Source organism: Grampus griseus (genome assembly GCF_964374135.1).
Source record: "Grampus griseus genome assembly, chromosome: 5".
Taxonomy (NCBI): domain Eukaryota; kingdom Metazoa; phylum Chordata; class Mammalia; order Artiodactyla; family Delphinidae; genus Grampus; species Grampus griseus.
In genome coordinates this window covers 71757802-71778229 of record NC_138998.1, presented here as the reverse complement: position 1 = coordinate 71778229, position 20428 = coordinate 71757802, and the positions used below count along the sequence as shown (strand labels likewise).

At 36.2% G+C, this 20428-nt stretch overlaps 1 protein-coding gene across 1 annotated transcript in view; it reads left to right on the top strand.

The window, feature by feature from the left end:
- PAK2 (p21 (RAC1) activated kinase 2) overlaps nucleotides 1–20428 on the top strand; it is an 80336-nt gene that overhangs the window by 43017 nt on the left and 16891 nt on the right. Inside the window, exons 3-7 of the mRNA XM_082654899.1 lie at nucleotides 12483–12583; nucleotides 12926–13073; nucleotides 14644–14675; nucleotides 15851–15955; nucleotides 17024–17156. Coding sequence (XP_082511025.1) covers nucleotides 12483–12583; nucleotides 12926–13073; nucleotides 14644–14675; nucleotides 15851–15955; nucleotides 17024–17156 — 519 coding nt within the window. The remainder of the gene's footprint in view (nucleotides 1–12482; nucleotides 12584–12925; nucleotides 13074–14643; nucleotides 14676–15850; nucleotides 15956–17023; nucleotides 17157–20428) is intronic.

The following is a 20428-nucleotide window of genomic DNA, read 5'->3' as shown; positions in this document are numbered from 1 at the left end:
TAATTTTTGCCAATTTGGGAGGTGTGAAATGGTATCTCATTGTGGTTTTAATTTGGATTTCCCTGATGACTTGGGAAATTGAGTGTCTTTCCATATATTAATTTACTATTCATTTGTGTTTTCTGTGACATACCTCTTTTTTAGTCCAGTTTTCTGTTGAGTTCTTTTTCCTTAAACATTCCTTATAGTCTATATACTAATCCTTTGTCAGCTATGTGTTATTAAATATAGATTTCCAGGTTGCAGTATGCCTTTTCACCCTTTCAGTGGTATCTTTTGATGAATAGAAGTTATTAATTTTGGTGTAGTTGAATTGATCAGTTCCTTTCCTTTATGTAAAGTTTGAGCTTTTTGTGTTTTAAGAAATTTTTGCCAAACTAGAGGTGATATTTTCTTAGGTTTTTCTAAAAGTTTTATAATTTGGCTTTTACAATTTAAACCTTTGAACTATCTGGATTTGGTTTTTGTGTATTTGTAAAGAGAGATTCATTTTCACTTTTTTTTTTTAAGCCAGTGTCCCAGACCATTTATTGAAACTTTTATCATTTCTCCACTAACCTACAGTATTAGCCATTATCTGTCAGGTTTCCATGTATGCCAGAATCTGTTTCTGTGTTTTCTGTTTTATTGCATTGGCTCATTTCTCTGTACCTACACTAATACCAGACTGCCTTAATTGTTATAGCTTATAATTCTTAATATTGATAGAGCAAATCTGGTACCATGTGGTTCTTCAGGATCTTTTGACCCTTTGCTCTTTTGTAGAAATTTTGGACTTTGCTTATCATGTACTTTTTTAAAAAACCTGTTGATGCTTTGATTAGAATTGCCTTGAATTTGTAGGGCAAGTTGGGGAGAATTGCATTCAGCTTTGTAGTTGAGAGCAGAACATCTGCAGAGTCTCTGTGTCGTCTACTTGGAGGGAGATATTTAGGAGTGCATAATTTTCACTTAGACTGAGAGAGAAAAAGATGTTTGGAGGGTGGGGTGCTCTTTGATTCCTCCTATTCCTGGGGCTCTTCTCCCTTTCCAACCCAACCTCCCACACTTACAGTTCCTTTCTGGGAGCTAACACCTCTGACAGGGCCTGAACCTTGAGGGTTAGGAATCAGGGTTAGGAATGTGAATGTGTATGCACGTTCATGCTTGTATGAATACAGAAATCCATCTGCAATTTCTTTCTCCTTTCTACATCCTAAGCTGCTGTTTCTCTCTCTAGTTTTATCCTAATTGCTTTTCATCTTTGGGCATTCCTCACAGATTTTGTTCCACGGTGAATAAAGAGGTTTGGTGTAGACGGGGAGAGCCACAATATGTGCTTGGTCTATCACCTTAAACAGAAGGATAAAAGGGGAAAAATTGCATTTTTATTTTAAAAAATTACAGTGACCCTAAGATCTTTGCCAACTCTAATGTAAAGCCTCATCTAGAGATATTAATTTTGTTCTCAAATTTACATCCCTTATTGCTGTCCTTATTACTAAACAGACAGCTAATATTTTCATTTAAAAAAAAGACTCTAGAGTTATCTTCAGTTATTCATTATTGGTTTTCATGTCACTGTAAAAATTAAGAAAATTAGAAAGAAATTGTACCTTTTATAACAACTTGCCTGAATAAATCTTTTTAATATCCTTGCTAATTATGTATCTTTTGCACTCTGAGTCATCAGAGATTCCATGATCAGCAAGGCAGATGATATCCCTGCCCTCATGCACTAGTAAAAGACTGCAACATATAATTACAAACTGTGAAAAGTGATAATAGGGATAGAGTAAGATGTCCTTAATATCTGGGAAGGCTTCCTAAAGAAGGGATATTAGAGCTGAAGACTGAAGGATGAGTAAGTGAAAATAGGAGGATTTTGACAGTTAAAAACTATGTTCTGTGCCTAGAAAAGAGTTTCAGTGGCCCAGGTACAGGGGGCGGATCATAGCACATTCGTGGAGCTGAGTATGGTCAAGTGTGGTGTGAAAGTGGAGAAGAAGAGAGAATAATAGCATGATGTATGTAGGAAACTACAGGTAGCAGAAGAGGCTAAAGAGGTAGGCAGGGAGTAGTTCACAAAGGGCCCTTGTATTCCATGCTACAGAACTCAGATTTTATCCTGTTTCCTGGGGAACCATTACAGGATTTTAAACAGTGGGAAGACCTGGTCACATTTCTGTCTTAAAGAGGCGAGACTAGTAGCTGTCTAGAAAATAGGTTTTGTTGGAGATCTAAGACTGAAGTCGGAAACTAGTTAGGAGGATTTTGCAGTAGTCCAGGTGAGAAATGGGCTTAACAAGTATAGTAGTTTTGATAACGAAAATGTCCGTGAGCCATTGTCTTGGCTTATTTTTAAAAGCTCTATTCAGTTAGCTAGTGTTGAATGGTGTGTATTTATAAACTAAAGCAATTTTTGTATCTAATTATTCAACCTATATGTACCTTCACCTCTAGTTGGTTATGAAGATGACTTAGAACTGTAAATATTCTTTCTGGTCTAAAAATCTAGTTCTAAGATTAATAATAGTAGTCCATACTCCACTATTTCCTAGAGAATACCCTTCTGTGTGATGCAACAAGTTTAGGTCACCAGTTTGAAGCTGTTTTGGGTCAAAAGAACAAAGTAATCAGTAATCACTGATTCTGTTGAACAGAAAAGTCTTCCTTTTAAAGAAATGGGGGCTTTTTTAGCCTTAGACTCTAGCTCAAATGTAGCCTAAGTAGTGGTGGCTTTTAAGGATAAGGTAGTGGCATATTTAGGATTCTTTCAAGTACCTTTTGTGCAGCACATCACTCAGGGTACCCACCTCTTAGCTGAAGGTTGCTGCCTGACTGCTTGTTTTGTTGTCTCATGAAGTTGAAAAATGATGCTAAGAATCCTTTTTTCCCCCAGCCCACTAAAAAATTGTGCGTTTTTATTAAAAGAAGTTTCTTTCCCTGTTCCATTACTTCCCATCAGGTGATCCAGTTGCTGGGTGGACATCCTGTAGGTAGATGATTGTGGGGTTTTTTTGTTGTTGTTTGTCCATATAGCTCTTGGATTCCAGAGATACAAAGCAGTGATTCTGTTTACATAGCAATATCCTTCCAGCACATTGTTTGATTTGAGACATGTCTCAGTATCTTTTTGTTTTAGATACTGTTTTTAATATCCCTTTCCCCTCCTACTAGGACTACTAAAATGCAAGGAGTATTTGTGTGTATGTGTGTTATATAAAAACAAGTGAAATTAAACAGATTTTTAGGGTATTGTGCTTCAAGTTCTGCTTAATCATTTGCACTTCTTTTCTTTAACTCTTTATTCTATACTCCTAACATATATGAAACTTTCTATTAAATATCTGTAAATTTTTCAAAATTCCCAAGTTGAAAAATATGGCTGGGCCTTAGATACAACAGGAACCGGGAATTCTCCTGCTATATGTCTAGTTTTTCTGCTTTCTGTGTATCTGGTCATATTTCTTTCCTATATCAGACTGATTTTTTTTCTCTGTGTGTTGGGAAATACAGCCCTCAACAGTTCCTGGGCTTTATTTCTTACATTCACTGGTGAGAGACTGATTCTAAGGGTCCTAAGTCTGGCTTAGTTTATGTATTCACCCCTGAACCAATCAAACTGTCTGGGAGTGTGTGGGCAACTGTGGCTGACATGGCTTGAATTAGATGCCTACCTTGGATCAGTCATCTGTAATCAGGGTCATATAAGAAAATGGCGGGCTTCCCTGGTGGCGCAGTGGTTGAGAGTCCGCCTGCCGATGCAGGGGACATGGGTTCGTGCCCCGGTCTGGGAAGATCCCACATGCTGCGGAGCGGCTGGGCCCGGGAGCCATGGCTGCTGAGCCTGCGCGTCCGGAGCCTGTGCTCCACAACGGGAGAGGCCACAACAGTGAGAGGCCTGCGTACCGCAAAAAAAAAAAAAAAAAAAAAGAAAGAAAGAAAATGGCATCTTTCCCAACTATGTACATATCAGAAGTGGATACTGAGCAGATTTTATAAAAAGAAGAAACAAATACTTTTATATAGTGCATGAAATTGTATGTTTTTCTGTCAGCAGTTCAGAGCCGTATAAAGAGTCGTCAACTATTAGTTTATAGTTGGTTAATAAATATTTCCTCCTATATGCAGGATACCAAGTTAGAAGTCAAGGGACATAATAGAGAAAGTAGAACGCGTGACTTTAGGTTATTCACGGTCTAATGGAATATGAAAGATTGTTTATGAGAGATGTAAATGTGCATTTCAGTAAAGGTAGCAAAGCTTATATTAGGCTTAACAGTTGCTCCTTTCCACGACCAATGTGTGCTGCCCTCCTACCATAGCCTATTAGGAGAATCTAATGGTTAAACATGCCTCTATTTACTCTTCTTCCCCAGACACAACTAAAATAACAGTAAAAAAAGAATTATTTTTTCTATCACAAGGACAAAGAGAATGGGAGAGGAGACAGTAGTATACAAGAGATTTCAATACATATTTGGAAGAGTGAAGTGGTGGACAATGGTAACTGACTAAGCAGAACAGAGGAAAACATATCCTAAGTGTTTGCAGAGGGGAATGTTTATGAGAAGTGACCAGTTTCCCTTGTAAAAACCTCAGAGGCTCAGGATTTAGAGGTACACAATTTTGTGTGTGTGTGTGTGTGTGTGGTTGTGTGTAATACATAGGCTGAAAAGGGGGAATTAGTTGAATATCTATATAGGATGTGTTGAAGGCCCTCAGGGCCCCTCCTTTATCCCGTAGGCATGCAAATATAACTCCATCCTCTGGGAGAACAAAAGAACAAAAAGATATTTATATTTATTTGAGGAGAATTAAGTCTGAGAGTCTCCTTATTCTTGTAGAGGAGTCAGAAAAAGGTATAGAACCAAAATGAAAAAGGCAGATTCAGGAAAGTTAACATACTGAACTTCTTTCTTCTGCCCTGCTTTTAGAGCACTTGTACCTTGAGTCAAAGCCCTCAGACAAGAGAATGAACGATTTTTTTCTGGATAAACAGAATGTCCTGGGGAGAAATATTTCAGATACTCCATACCATCCTTACCTTTAATGAAAAGCCTGACTTATCTCCCAGTTAACTTTTTAATACTTTTCTGTACGAGTAGACGGCAAAGCATCACCAGACATTTGAGTAAAACCCTTAACATAAGAGAGTCCAAAACAACAGGGGGCAAAATGTGAATGTAGAAGAAACAGGGAGGGAAAAAACCCCAGCATATACACACACATAAACTATATAATCTTCAAAGAGAGAAGATAAAGTGCATCCATGAAACAGGAAAAGTATTCTCAGAGAAAAAATGATCAGAGAACAATGAGAAATAATTATTGGAATATCAACAGTTAAGATTATCAACACAAACAAAAGATATCAATAGGCAAAGCATTGGAAGATAGTCAAGAAAATTTTCCCAGATTGTTGAAAGTACAAAGATGGAAAATATGAGAGAAAAGGTAACAGTTATAAGATCAGACCAGGATGGACTTATCTAACTAATAATGACAAAGAAAATAGAAGAAAATAATTAAATAATAGAAAAAAATTTCCAGATCTGAAGAATATGATTTCTAGGTGGAGGCAGCTCACTGAGTGCTCAACACAGTGAAAGAATGAAGACCATATCAAATCACATCATCCTGAAGTTTCATTATACCACAGATAAGATGGCAAAACCTGTTATACTTCCACTCAAGATGGAGTAACAGGGACCAGATTTATCTCCCCATCTAAAAAAACTAAAACACTGAGAAAAAATGTACAAAACAACAGTTTTCAAGACATTGGACATCAAATAGTAAAGGAAAGTGATCCCAAAGAGATGGGAAACAAATGAGTTGAATCCTATAATTGATGCAGCTTATTGCCTGAAGAGTTTACAGCAATAGGGAGGGACAATTAAGTGGTCTCAAAAAGTTGAAAAACAGAACTGGGAATTTGGGGGTGCCAAGGCTGCTAGTTTGTAGTCAGAGTATCAGAGAGTAAACAGCTGAACAGAGAGAGAGAAAAAGAGATCTGCAGAGGGTTCCCTTAGAGTCTTCAGTAGCACATGCATGTGAGGAAACTACCCAAAACTGGAGGGAAAAAACCACTAGAAATTATAAAAGGGAACAGCCTTTAAAGCTCACACAGGGCCCAGAATATTTCCTGTTCCCGCTATTCAGAGTACAAAATATTGGTTAGAGGTCTTGCCTCAGTAGCAGGACAGAATTAGCCCTAGATAAAATGCTGCTCTAGCCCTGCCTTTTATTTATTTATTTATTATTATTTTAAAATAATACCTAAAAGGATCAACTGTTTCTAAATTTGTTTCTCTCCTATAGAGTAGACAGCTAAGAATCACCTATCTATGTCCCAGAACAAAGTTCACAAATATTTATAGGAATGCAAAAATATCTGCACCTAACAAGAAAAAAATGTCAGCTTGGTATCCAATCAATATTTGTAAATAAATATGAGTAAAATCCAGTCAATATTTGTAAATAAATATGAGTAAATAAGTAAAATCCATCAATTGGAATCAATACCAGAATAACACAGGTGATAGAATTAGTAGGCATGTACATTAAAATATTTAAATAACTGTATCCTATATGTTGAAGAACCCAAAGGAAGGATTCAGCATATTAAGGGAAAGCAAAGGAAGAGAGAAAAAAGAACAAATCAAAATTCTAGAGTTGGAAAATACACTGGACAAAACTAACAGTAGACTAGACATTGCAGATTTAAAAGATTAGTGAATTTGAAGACCATGGCAATAGAAACCATCAAAATAAAACTTGGAGAAAAAAGACTGAAAAAGTGAACAACCATGGGACAACTTCATGCAGACTAATGTAAGTATAACTGAAGTCTCTAAAGGAGGGAAGGAGAGACATTTAGAAAACAATACTTAAAATAAGGACCTACTGTATAGCACAGGGAACTCTACTCAGTACTCTGTAATGACCTATATGGGAAAAGAATCTAAAAAAGAGTGGATACATGTATATGTATAACTGATTCACTTTGCTGTACACCTGAAACTAACATAACATTGTAAATCAGCTATACTCCAATAAAAATTATTTTAAAAAAAACTTAAAAAGAAAACTTTAAACAATGGCTGATTTTTTCCCCCAAAATTTAATGGACACTATAAACCCACAGATTCAAGAAGTTCAGTAGATTCTGAGCACAGGAAACATGGTGAAAACTGCACAAAAGCACATAATCATTGTTTAAAACCAGTGATAGAAAAATCTTAAAAGCATCCAGACCTTAGGCTCAATTTTCTTTTTTTTTTTAATAATTTTATTTTTATTTTATTTTATTTATTTATTTTTGTCTGTGTTGGGTCTTTGCTGCTGTGCACGGGCTTTCTATAGTTGTGGCGAGCAAGAGCTACTCGTTGTGGTGTGCGGGCTTCTCATTGCGGTGGCTTCTCTTGTGGAGCATGGGCTCTAGGCCCACGAGCTTCAGTATTCAGTAGTTGCAGCATGCAGGCTCAGTAGTTGTGGCTTGTGGGCTCTAGAACCCAGGCAGTAGTTGTGGTGCACAGGTTTAGTTGCTCTGCAGCATGTGGGATCTTCCCGTACCAGGGATCGAACCCATGTCCCCTACATTGGCAGGTGGATTCTTAACCATTGTGCCCTCAGGGAAGTCCATAGGCTCAATTTTCTGTGAACCTAAAACTGCTCTAAAAAAGTCTGTTTAAAAAACAACGCTGTCAGAAAGAAAAGACACATATAGAAGGGGGAAAAAGGTAATTATAAAAAAAAATACGTAGTTAATCCAAAAGAAGAAAAAAAGGAAGTGGGAACAAAGGATAGATAGAGATGATTATAAAACAAATGAAAGAATGGTGGGTTTAAACCTAACGATAGCAATCCCATTAAATGTTACTGATCTAGACACCCTGTTTAAAAGACAGAGATTAACAGATTGCTAAAGCAGACCTAAATTTATATGCAACCTATAAGAAACCCACTTTAAAAATATAAAGCCACAAAATAGGTTAAAATAAAATAATTTTTTTAGGGCTTCCCCGGTGGCGCAGTGGTTGAGAGTCCACCTGCCAATGCAGGGGACACGGGATCGTGCCCCCATCCAGGAGGATCCCACATGCCGCGGAGCGGCTGGGCCCGTGAGCCATGGCCGCTGAGCCTGCATGTCCAGGGCCTGTGCCCCGCAACGGGAGAGGCCACAGCAGTGAGAGGCCTGCGTACCGTAAAAAAAAAAAAAAAAAAAAAAAAATTTTTAAAGTATGCTAACAATGGGACTTCCCTGGTGGCGCAGTGGATAAGACTCCACACTCGCAATGCAGGGGGCCAGGGTTTGATCCCTGGTCAGGGAACTAGATCCCACATGCATGCTGCAACTAAGAGTTCACATGCCACACTAAGGAGGCCACATGCCGCATCTAAGGAGCCGGCAAGCCGCAACTAAGACCCGGTGCAACCAAATAAATAAATAATTTTTTTAAAGACTGAACAGCTTCAAAAAAAAAAAAAAGAGAGCACTGGTGCTTTTAAAAAAAAAATAAAGTATGCTAACAATGAAAAAAAGCTGGATGGGCTTTGTTAGTATCAGACAAAGTAGATTTTAGAGCAAGAAATAGTCCTCTAGTTAAAGGATAAGGAATAATTCATTTTATAATGATAATAGGGTCTATTCATCAATATGGTGTAATAGAGCTAAACATTTATGCACTTAATAGCAGAGCTTCAAAATACATGAAACAAAAAACAGATTTCAAGAAGAAATAGACAAGTACAGTTATAGTTGGAAGTTCCAGTACACTTTCACAATAATTGGTAGAACAAGTAGACAGAAAATTGCTAAAACTATCAGCCAACTTGACCAATTGACCTTTATAGAATATTCCATTCTTTTTAAGTGAACGTGGAACATTTACAAAGATGTATTCTGTGGCCATTTTTTAAAGTCTTTATAAATTTAGGAAGATTCAGATCACAAAGTATATTCTGTGACCACAGTGTAATTAAGTTAGAAATCAGTAGCAGAAAGATCCCTGGAAATATTTGGAAAGTAAATAAAAGCACTTCCAAATAAATGAAGAAATTAAAAGAATATTTAGGAAATACATTAAACTGAATGAAAATGAAAATTCAAGACATCTATATCTGCATGATGCTGCTAAAGCAGTACTTAGAGGACATTTATAGTATTTAAAACATCCATATTAGAAAAGAAAAGAAAGATTTCAAATCAGTGATTTCAGCTAAGCCATTTTAATAAACTAGAAGGGAAGAACAGGTGAGATCCAGAGTAAGTAGATGAAAAGAAATAATAAAAGTCAAAGCAGAAATCAGTGAAATAAAAAAAAATACAGAAAAATCAATGAAATAAAAAGTTAATTCGTTGAAAATACCAATAAAATAGGTGAACCTTTAGCAAGACTGGCAGGGTAGTCGGGAGGCAGAAAAGACACAAATGGTATAGAGATGGTATCTCTATACATTTTACAGATATTAAAAAGAAGGTAGTATTATGAACAAATATACAGATAAATTCAACACATTAAAGTGAAAAAATTTCTTGAAAGACACAAGTTTTTCAAAGCTCACTCAAAAAAAAAAAAAAAAAACGTAACCTGCAAACCCTATATTTCTTAGGAAAATTTAGTTTATAGTTACTAGCCTTCCCACAAAGACTCAGATGGCTCCATTGGTGAATTTTACCAAGCATTTGAGGTAGAAACATTACCAATTCTACACAAACTTTAGAAAATTGAATAGGAAGGAATACTTCCCAAATCATTTTATGAGACCAGCATTACTCATACCCCAACCAAAGACATTACAAGAGAAGAAAGCTACACACCAATATCCTTCATTAACATAGATGCAAAATCTTAGCAAGATTTTAGTAATTACAACCCAACAGTATACAAAAAGAGTAATACATCATGACCAAGTGGATTTCATTTCATTAATGCAGGGTTGGTGTAACATTTGGAAATCAATCAGTGTAATTTACTATATTAACAAAATTTAAAAGGTGAACCACACATTCATCTCAATAGATGTAGAAAACGCATTTGATGAAATCCAATATTCATTTCTGATCAAAGCATTCAGCAAATTTGAAATAGAAGGAAATACCTTTAACTTCTCTGAAAAACTTACCTCTGGTATCAAACTTGGTGGAGAAAAAATGGCTTTTGCTGCTTGGATTAGGAAAAGTACAAAGATTTCCCTTTCACCACTTTTATTCAACAGTGTGCTAGAGGTTCTAGCCAGTGCAACAAGGCAAGAAAAATAAATGAAAGGAATCCAGAGCGGGAAGGAAGAAGTAAAGCTGTCTTTATTCACCAGGAACATAATTGAAATATTTATTTTTTTTTTTTTTTGTGGTACGCGGGCCTCTCACTGTTGTGGCCTCTACCGTTGAGGAGCACAGGCTCCGGATACGCAGGCTCAGTGGCCATGGCTCACGGGCCCAGCCGCTCCACGGCATGTGGGATCTTCCTGGACTGGGACATGACCTGTGTCCCCTGCATCGGCAAGTGGACTCTCAACCACTGCGCCACCAGGGAAGCCCGAAATTTTATAGGAAATTCTGTGATAGCTACAAAATGCTACTGGAAGAAAAAGTAAGGCTTAATATTAATAGTAAGGTTTCAGGATATAAGATCAGTATTTAAGAATCAATTGTGTTTCTCTATGTCATCAATGAACAATTGAAATTTAAAAAGCTATATGTACCATTTGCAGTAGCATCAGACCTTTTGAAATACTGTGGCAGAAATCAGACAAAAGCAGTAACAGATCTGTACAATGATAACTTATAAAACATTGCTGAGAGAAATGAAAGAAGACCTAAATAAGTGGAGAGAGTCACTATTTTCATGGATTAGAAGGCACAATATTGTTAATAAATCAGTTCTCCCTAAAATGATCTATCGATTCAGTGCAGTCTAAATCAAAACCCCAGCAGGATTTTTTTTGAAAATTATCAAGATTATTCTAAAATTCACATGGAAATGCAAAAGACCTAGAATACAGCCAAACAATTTTTTAAAAAAGAAAAGGTCGGGGACTTCCCTGGTGGTCCAGTGGTAAAGAATCTGCCTTCCGATGCAGGGACGTGGGTTTGATCCCTGGTTGGGGAACTAAGATCCCACATGCCACAGGGCAACTAAGCCTGTGCACCACAACTACTGAGCTCGTGCACCTCAACCAGAGAGCCCACGTGCAGCAAACTACAGAGCCCACGCACTCTGGAGCCTGCATGCCCTGGAGCCTGCACGCCATAACTAGAGAGAAAAAACCCGCACACCACAACTAGAGAGAAGCCCGAGTGCCACAGCTGGGGAGAAGCCCGCACACCACATCGAAAGATCCCGCATGCTGCAACTAAGACCCGATGCAGCTGAAAAAAATAAAGAAAATAAATTTTAAAAAATAAATAAAACTACAGTAATCCAGGCAGTCTTATACTATTGGCATAAGATAAAGAGATTATTGCGAGAGTTGAACATCCAGAAATAGACCTGTGCATATATATATGGTCAGCTGATTTTCAACAGTGGTTCAGAATGAGAAAATGGCTTTGGCCTTCTAAATAGCAACACTGGAAATTAGAAGAAATTCAAAGGGGGATGGTATTTTCAACCTAAATACATATATAGTTAGTCAAGAACTATCATATATAGTTAGTCAAGAACTATAAATTAAAACAAAGGTGTGTACCAGAAGAGGAGAACACAGGATACAGAAAATAGATTCTAGCACAGCATAAAAGTGAAGGAATGACCTAGGACCAATAGCTGTGCCAGAAGCCTCCGCATGATAAACTACTGCAGATTAGAGCAAGAGGATCTGAGAGCAAGGTGTCTAGGTGGGGAAAAAAAGGAACTGATGTGTTTGAATTTACAGAGAATATTATTGATAGGTGTGTGGCAGCAATGTTGTAAAAATAATTGGCAGAACCACAGAAGAACTGGGAAATCTTAAAATGTAACAGTTATTAATGTCAATAAAAAGGAAGAGTTAAGAGTTGCTGCACAAGAAAGGTGATGTGGTCCTTGTAAACTGTTTATATGGTGTATGTTATCCATAGTCATAGTAATGTAAATTGCTCTTTCTAGATGAGTATAGCTCACTGGAAATAAGACTTGATAGACTTTGTTTTCCAGATTGTTCGGCATCTGAGGTATAGTTCTTTATTTATGAGAGAACTGATAATCTAAGGGGCTCTCTCTTCTGCCCTGAGGGCTTTTATTCAGGCCTGGTGCTGGGTCAGTCTGTGCGCCTCTTTAAGCAGAACACAGGTTGACACCCTCCCCCTCCTCCCCCCTCCCCCAACCCTGGCCCTTGATGACAGAATAGGTTTTTGTACTTGATTTATCAATTTCCTATCAGCCAATGTTTTTAGGGAAAATTTCTTTTTTAGAATAATTTTATTCCTAGTCTGTTTTGGGAAAACTATAAACATGATTATAAGTACATTTATTAATCTTGTTTAAAGAGGCTCTTTTTTTAATGCCCTCTAGGAAGTAAGAAGAAAGAGAAGGAAAGGCCAGAAATTTCTCCTCCATCGGATTTTGAGCACACCATCCACGTTGGCTTTGATGCTGTTACTGGAGAATTCACTGTAAGTTTACCAAGTTGAGACTCATTTATAAAGCAGTACTCAAACCTTTCCTTTCAGTATTAAATTTGAAATTAACTTTTCCATCCACACATTAACTGTGAATTCTTAGTGCTTTTCTCTTCTTACAAAAGTGTTTGTGTTTAGATGTGTTCTTTTCCTAGGGAGTTGAGCCTATTGATTATAATTTGCAAAATAGATTTAGAAAACCAGACATTTTTTAGAATTTAGTCATACCTACAATTATGTAGATTGATTTGTTTTATATATTTTCTAACTTTTCTCTGGAAATTGATCTAATTAGAGCAATTCAAAACAACTAATTTCTGAATATCTTTTTGTTAGGGCATGCCAGAACAGTGGGCTCGATTATTACAGACCTCCAATATCACCAAACTAGAGCAAAAGAAGAATCCTCAGGCTGTGCTGGATGTCTTAAAGTTCTATGACTCCAACACAGTGAAGCAGAAATATCTGAGCTTTACTCCTCCTGGTAAGACATCAGACCATGGTAAAAGGCTGACTTAAATGGGATTGTAGAGTTGTGGAGCACTTCTGGATAAAAAGATTGCTTCTGGAAAAATTAAAAAGCTAAGCTACTTTTTTCCCTGCATACATCCTGCCTTTTGTAAACTCATTGTGGCAGTTCTTATGTATAATTTGGAGTCTGGGGATTATATTAATCTCTTAGTTTTGCCAAAAGTGGGTGTTTGGACCTTTTGTTTGTTTTTTTCTCTTTACTGTTTTTGAGTGAGTTCAGCAATAGAAGGGAAAGAGGCTGAGTTATAGGCATGTTTGTACTAGAAATATATTTATTGTCAGTGGGACAGGTTGTTTTACTATATATAAACGCACAGACTTTGAAGTAAAAAATGTTTGCGCAAAAATTGAAACTCATCACATATATAAACATAAAATGGGCGTTAGAACTAAAAGTATTTTTTCTCAGAATTGGAATATCATCAGGTAAGAATTGGAGAATAGTGGGGTTTTTTTAAGTTTATTTGTTCATATAAGGATTAGAATAAAACCCATACATTACAGTTGATTGTGGTATCTCTTGCATCTCTTATTATTTAGGCTTCCCCTCCCTCACGTTGGTTGCTCTCTTGCTCTCCTTTTCTTGCAGTTTATTTGTTAAAGAAACAGAATCATTTGTCCTGTTTACCTCAGTGTAGATTTTGCTAATTACATCACAGGTTATTATTTAATATGTTTCTCTGTCCTCTCAAGTCATACATGTAGTTGTAAAAAACAATATGATTGAGCTAAAAATCATACATTTAGTTTTAATTAATTGTACTTATTTGATTGCATTCTCGTAGAAATAAGGGCTGTGTTGAAGGAAGAAATAGAGCCCACTTGGTAAATCTTGACCTTTTTTACATAGTCTAGTACAACGTTAGCAAAAGGTCAGATTTGTCCCCAACTTTCTTGTCAACTTCTAAGTCTGTGTAAATGAATAATCTTTTTTTTAATCAGTGTTTGAACAGAGATGGTATATTCATGTGTGTGTGTGTCTGGTCATTTTAAAAGGTAAAACAAAACTTGCTCTTCTAAACTCCAGAATGAATATTGTGGTATTTAGTCTTCATGAACTGTGTTTTGTCTTCAGGGATTTGCTTTCATAGTGATCAAAATTTATGTCAGTAATTTTCCTTTGCAGAGTTACTGTTGGTTTCTTTAAGTTCCTTGATAGGCAGTTTGCTGGAGAAAAATATCATTATGAATAGACTTCTGTCTTATTTTAAGAAATGCAGGTATAGTTTCAAATAAAATTTTTTTATTAAGGTATAATTTCATGCTGCAAAAATCACCCACTTGAAGTATACAATTCAATGATTTTTAGCAAATTTACAGAGTTCCATTAAACTTGAGGTTTATAATGTGTAGATTCTTGTTTGAATACTGATATTGTTTTTCTCAAGACTTAATTCAACTTAAAATGAAATCAGTCTGAGAACTTTTTACTTGCTCTGCTTTATCTTTTTTTCCTTTTATTGTATAAAATTGTTTTATTTTTTGAATTGTTAACTTAGCATTATTTTCTGTTTTGTATTCAGAGAAAGATGGCTTCCCGTCTGGAACGCCAGCAGTAAGTTAATATGTTATTTCTTATAGCTCTTGTTCTAATTTAAGTTACCCCAAACAAGTCTCAGTTTTTATTTTACTTTCTGAAATAAATTACAGCCTCCAGAAATAGCTACTTAATATTGACATATGTTTTTAGCTAGCCACTTGATTATTTGAGGAAGCCATATTAAGCAAATAGAATTTCCTCAGGTGATGCTTAAAGTAACTAAAGCTTATGATCTTTAGAGCAGTTTAGCTACTTTTGATAATGTTTCCATATATAAACATGAACACAAAGAACTTGCCAGCATTTTCCTCTGGCATCATCCTACTGAATATAGACTATGGAAATATACTGAACAATAGAAGCCTGTCAGAATCTTCAGAGTTGTCTGAAACTTTATCTAAGTTATCATGTAAGCACAAATACCTCTTGCAAACAGTAGCTATTTTATTTTCAATTCCTCAATTAGGAGGACACAGTCTCCTGGAGTTATTTGAAGACTATATGTAATAACATGTAAAGTACCTACTTAGCATACACCTAGCATATAATAAGCTCTGTATAAAGGATAATGCCTTCCTCTTTTGCTTTGTTAGTCACAACTTCTGGTGAATCTAGCTGTTTTAAATAGCCAGAAATCTCTGACTTATACAAAGTCCAGAGGATTTTTGTTTTTGGTCTTAACAAATGAAATGATTGTTTACTTTTTGGGCTTGTTAAAATGGTATAAAATTCTCTATAAAAGGTATGAATTCCCTCTTAAGAATACTTGGTATTTACTGTATACATTTGTTTCATAAACTTTTCTGTAACATATAGAATTACCTTTACTTTTTTGTGTGTGTGTGTGTGTGTGGTATGTGGGCCTCTCACTGTTGTGGCCTCTCCCATTGCGGAGCACAGGCTCCAGACGTGCAGGCTCAGCGGCCATGGCTCACGGTCCTAGCCGCTCTGCGGCATGTGGGATCTTCCCGGACCGGGGCACGAACCCGTGTCCCCTGCATCGGCAGGTGGACTCTAAACCACTGCGCTACCAGGGAAGCCCCTACCTTTACTTTTTAAATGATTAGATTAGAACCAGTGAGGTTTTATTGCTTTGAAATGAGCTATTAAATATTTTTTCAAGTATGGTGAAAAAGAGAGATAGTCATATTTGACTTGTCTTCCTCACTTTGCTCCTGTGATAAATGCAGCTGAATACCAAGGGTTCGGAAACAGCAGTAGTAACAGAAGAAGATGATGATGATGAAGAGACTCCTCCTCCTGTTATTGCCCCACGACCAGATCATACAAAATCAGTGAGTTTCTGATTAGTGAATTGGGTTGTGTGTGTCTGTGAATGTGTGTTTTAAAAAGCAGTCTGTATTTAACTTCCAGTGATTAATTTTTTAAAAGTCCTCAGGCTTAAAATGTTTTAATATCGGATATTTGACTAGGAGATCTTTACCTAAACACCACTCATCAAAAAACTAGTTTTTTGAAAATTAAAACCGAATGGATTCTTTAAAAGTTAAAATACTTTTCTCATTTTGTTTTCTTTCTGTATTACACCATCTGTTCCAGAGAACTCATCTGTTTCTTTGCCTCTTTCTGTTTATCTCAGTGCAGAAAAGTACTGTATCTAAAACTTGGATCTTACCTTTTATCCAAAGTACGTATTTAACTCCCATTTAACATTTCTCTTAAAGCCTTGGTATCATTCAAGAGGCTGCCGAGAGTGAAGTTTCTAACAGATATGGGAGAATTTTAATAATAAAAACCTTAGATAGAGACAGAAAGAGTCCTGTCCCTCTCCCTGTACTAATACAAATAAAGTCCAGGGAGCATGATGAAGTGTTGGCACAATAGGCGGGTAAGGCTCCAAGGACTGCCAATGGATCCTCATCTAATGGTAGAGAGCTCTATTTTCTTTACCACTTAGAACTGGCTGTTTGAAATGAAATGGTAGATATTATATTTGTATAAAAAAATTTTGTGGAAATTAATAATAGTTATTTCAACATCAGGGTTTCTTTGCTCCTTATTTCTCTCTTGTAGAAAAAATATGACTTTTAACTTGTACTTCTTTTTGCTTCATTTCTGGCATATTATTTTCAATCTGGTTACACTTAAATTTCATTCACAGATCTGCTGTTTTGCTACACAGACTTTTAAAATATATACATGACGTGCGAAAGAAAAATGTTTCACATTGCATCTTAGTTACCAGTCTTTCATAAGACAAGTCTGAAAATACTATTCTCATTCTTTAGAACACTGAGGACAACTTAGTTTTTGTCAAAAAATCAAAGAACTGAACAGTGTGCCAGTAAGAATACCTAAAAATATTTTTCCTCAAGTCTCGGTAATTAACTGTTTCTCTGCAGATTTATACACGGTCTGTAATTGATCCTATTCCTGCACCAGTTGGTGATTCTAATGTTGATAGTGGTGCCAAGACTTCAGACAAACAGAAAAAGAAGGCCAAAATGACAGATGAAGAGATTATGGAGAAATTAAGTATGTTAACTACATTTTACATTATTCTTAAATTGTTAACAGCCCCTGAAACATTTGGCCCAGGTGGATCTTGATTTATGTCTTATATGTTGGCTTAAGACATAAAAAATAAATTGTTTTCTTCTAGGAACAACAGCTTCAATTAATGTAGTAAAGCCAAAATAATACTGTTCTTTGCTTTCTTATTATTATGTGCTGGCTGGTGAGCAGCATCTTTGCAAAATAGTCAGTACCTTGGGGAGCAATACTTCTTCTCAAAGGGCCAAATCTATGGGTCCTAGTTGGAAACTTTATCAAAGGAAGTTTGTATATATTTATGTACACCTGTAGAATAAAATATGCCCCTAAATAACTAAACAAAATGGCCTATATAGATAATATGTGTAAGCATAAAATATATTTTTTTCTCTTCTCCTTTTTCATCCATCAGCTATCATTGGCCTGGATCAAGCACTGGAAATAATACACACAGTGCCAGAGAGGGTAGCAATAACATCTCACTACAAGTCTATAGCAACTTTAGTTATAAAGGATACTGACCTAGAGGGATCAAGGAAAAATATTATATATTGGCAGTAGGCTTGAGGTTGGGTACCTATGTAAAACTGGATTATATCTGTGAATTTCTTTGATATGCCCCTCTCTCTTTTTACCTAGTGAAAGTTTAAGTGAAAATTTAGTGTGGTTTTCTCATGTTTTGACTTACTGTTAATATGAATATAAGTTAGAGTTTTATGTACGATATCCTAATTTTAAAATCTGTTTCTCAAGAAAAATCTCAAACAAACAACCTAACCTTACACCTAAAGCAACTAGAGAAAGAAGAACAAACAAAACCTAAAGTTAGTAGAAGGAAAGAAATCATAAAGATCAGAGCAGAAATAAATGAAATAGAGACAAGACAGTAGCAAAGATCAATAAAACTAAAAGCTGGTTCTTTGAAAAGATAAACAAAATTGATAAACTTCAGCCAGACTCATCAAGAAAAAAAGGGACTGGACTCAAATCAATAAAATTAGAAAAGAAAAAGGGGAAGTTACAACGGACACCACAGAAATACAAAGGATCATAAGAGACTACTACAAGCAACTGTATGCCAATAAAATGGACAACCTGGAAGAAATGGACAAATTCTTAGAAAAATACAACCTTCCAAGACTAAACCAGGAAGAAATAGAAAATATGAACAGACCAATCACAAGCACTGAAATTGAAACTGTGATTTAAAAACTCCCAACAAACAAAAGTCCAAGACCTGATGGCTTCACAGGCGAATTCCATCAGACATTTACAGAAGAGCTAACTCCTGTCCTTCTGAAACTGTTCCAAAAAATTGCAGAGGAAGGAAAACTCTTAAACTCATTCTGTGAGGCCACCATCACCCTGACACCAAAACCAGAGAAAGATACCACAAAAGAAGAAAATTACAGCCAGTATCACTGATGAACATATCACTGATGCAAAAATAATCAACAAAATACTAGCAGTCCAGATCCAATAATACTGTAAAAGTATCATTCACCACGATCAATTGGTATTTATCCCAGGGATGCAAGGATTTTTCAATATCCACAAATCAAGCAGTGTGATACACCACACTCACAGATTGAAGAATAAAAACCATATGATCATCTCAACAGATGCAGAAAAAGCTTTTGAAAAAATTTGTCACACATATGATAAAAAACTCTCCAGAAAGTGGGCATAGAGGGAACATAGCTCAACATAATAAAGGGCATATACTACAAACCTAGAGCTAATATCACACTCAATGGTGAAAAGCTGAAAGCATTTCCTCTAAGATCAGGAACAAGACAAGGATGTCCACTCTCACCACTATTATTCAGCATAGTTTTGGAAGTCCTAGCTACAGCAGTCAGAGAAGAAAAAGAAATAAAAGGTATCCAGACTGGAAAACAAGAAGTTAAACTGTCACTGTTTGCAGATGACATGATAGTATGCATAGTAGATCCTAAAGATGCTACCAGAAAACTACTAGAGCTAATCAATGAATTTGGTAAAGTTGCAGGTTACAAAATTAATACACAGAAATCTGTTGCATTTCTATACACTGACAACGAAAGATCAGAAAGAGAAGTTCAAGAAACAGTCCCGTTTACCATTGCATCAAAAGAATAAAATACCTAGGAGTAAACCTACCTAAGGAGACAAAAGACCTGTACTCCGAAAACTATACAACGCTGACGAAAGAAATCAAAGAAGACAAACAGATGGAAAGATACACCATGTTCGTGGATTGGAAGAATCAATATTGTCAAAATGACTGTACTACCCAAGGCAATCTACAGATTCACTGCAATCCCTATCAAATTACCAATGGCATTTTTCACAGAACTAGAACAAGAAAATCATAAAATTTATATGGAGACACAAAAGACCCCAAATAGCCAAGGCAATCTGGAGAAGGAAAAATGGAACTGGAGGAATCAGGCTCCCTGACTTCAGACTATACTACAAAGCTACAGTCATCAAAACAGTATGGTACTGGCACACAAATAGAAATATAGATCAGTGGAACAGGATAGAAAGCCCAGAAATAAACCCATGCACCTGTGATCAATTAATCTACAACAAAGGAGGCAAGACTACACAATGGTGGAAAGACAGTCTCTTAAATGGTTGCAGGAAAACTGGACAGCTACATGTAAAAAAATGAAATTAGATCATTCTTTAGCACCATATACAAAAATAAGCTCAAAAATGGATTAAAGACCTAAATGTGAGACTGGACACTCTAAAATTCCTAGAGGAAAACATAAGCAGAACACTCTCTGACATAAATTGCAACAATATCTTTTTCGATCTGTTTCCCAGAATAATGGAAATAAAAACAAAAATAAACAAACGGGACCTAATTAAACTCAAAAGCTTTTGCCCAGCAAAGGAAACCATAAACAAAACGAAAAGACAACCCACAGATTGGGAGAAAATATTTGCAAATGATGTGACTAACAAGGGATTAGTCTCCAAAATTTACAAACAGTTCGTGAGGCTTAATATCAGAACAAACAACCCAATCAAAAAATGGGCAGAAGACCTAAATAGGTATTTCTCCAAGAAGACACAGGTGGCCGAGAGACACATGAAAAGATGTTCAACATCACTAATTATTAGAGAAATGCAAGTCAAAACTACAATGAGATATCACCTCACACCAGTCAAAAATGGCTTTCATCAAAAAATCCACAAACAATAAATGCTGGAGAGGGTGCGGAGAGATGGGAACCCTCCTACACTGTTGGTGGGAATGT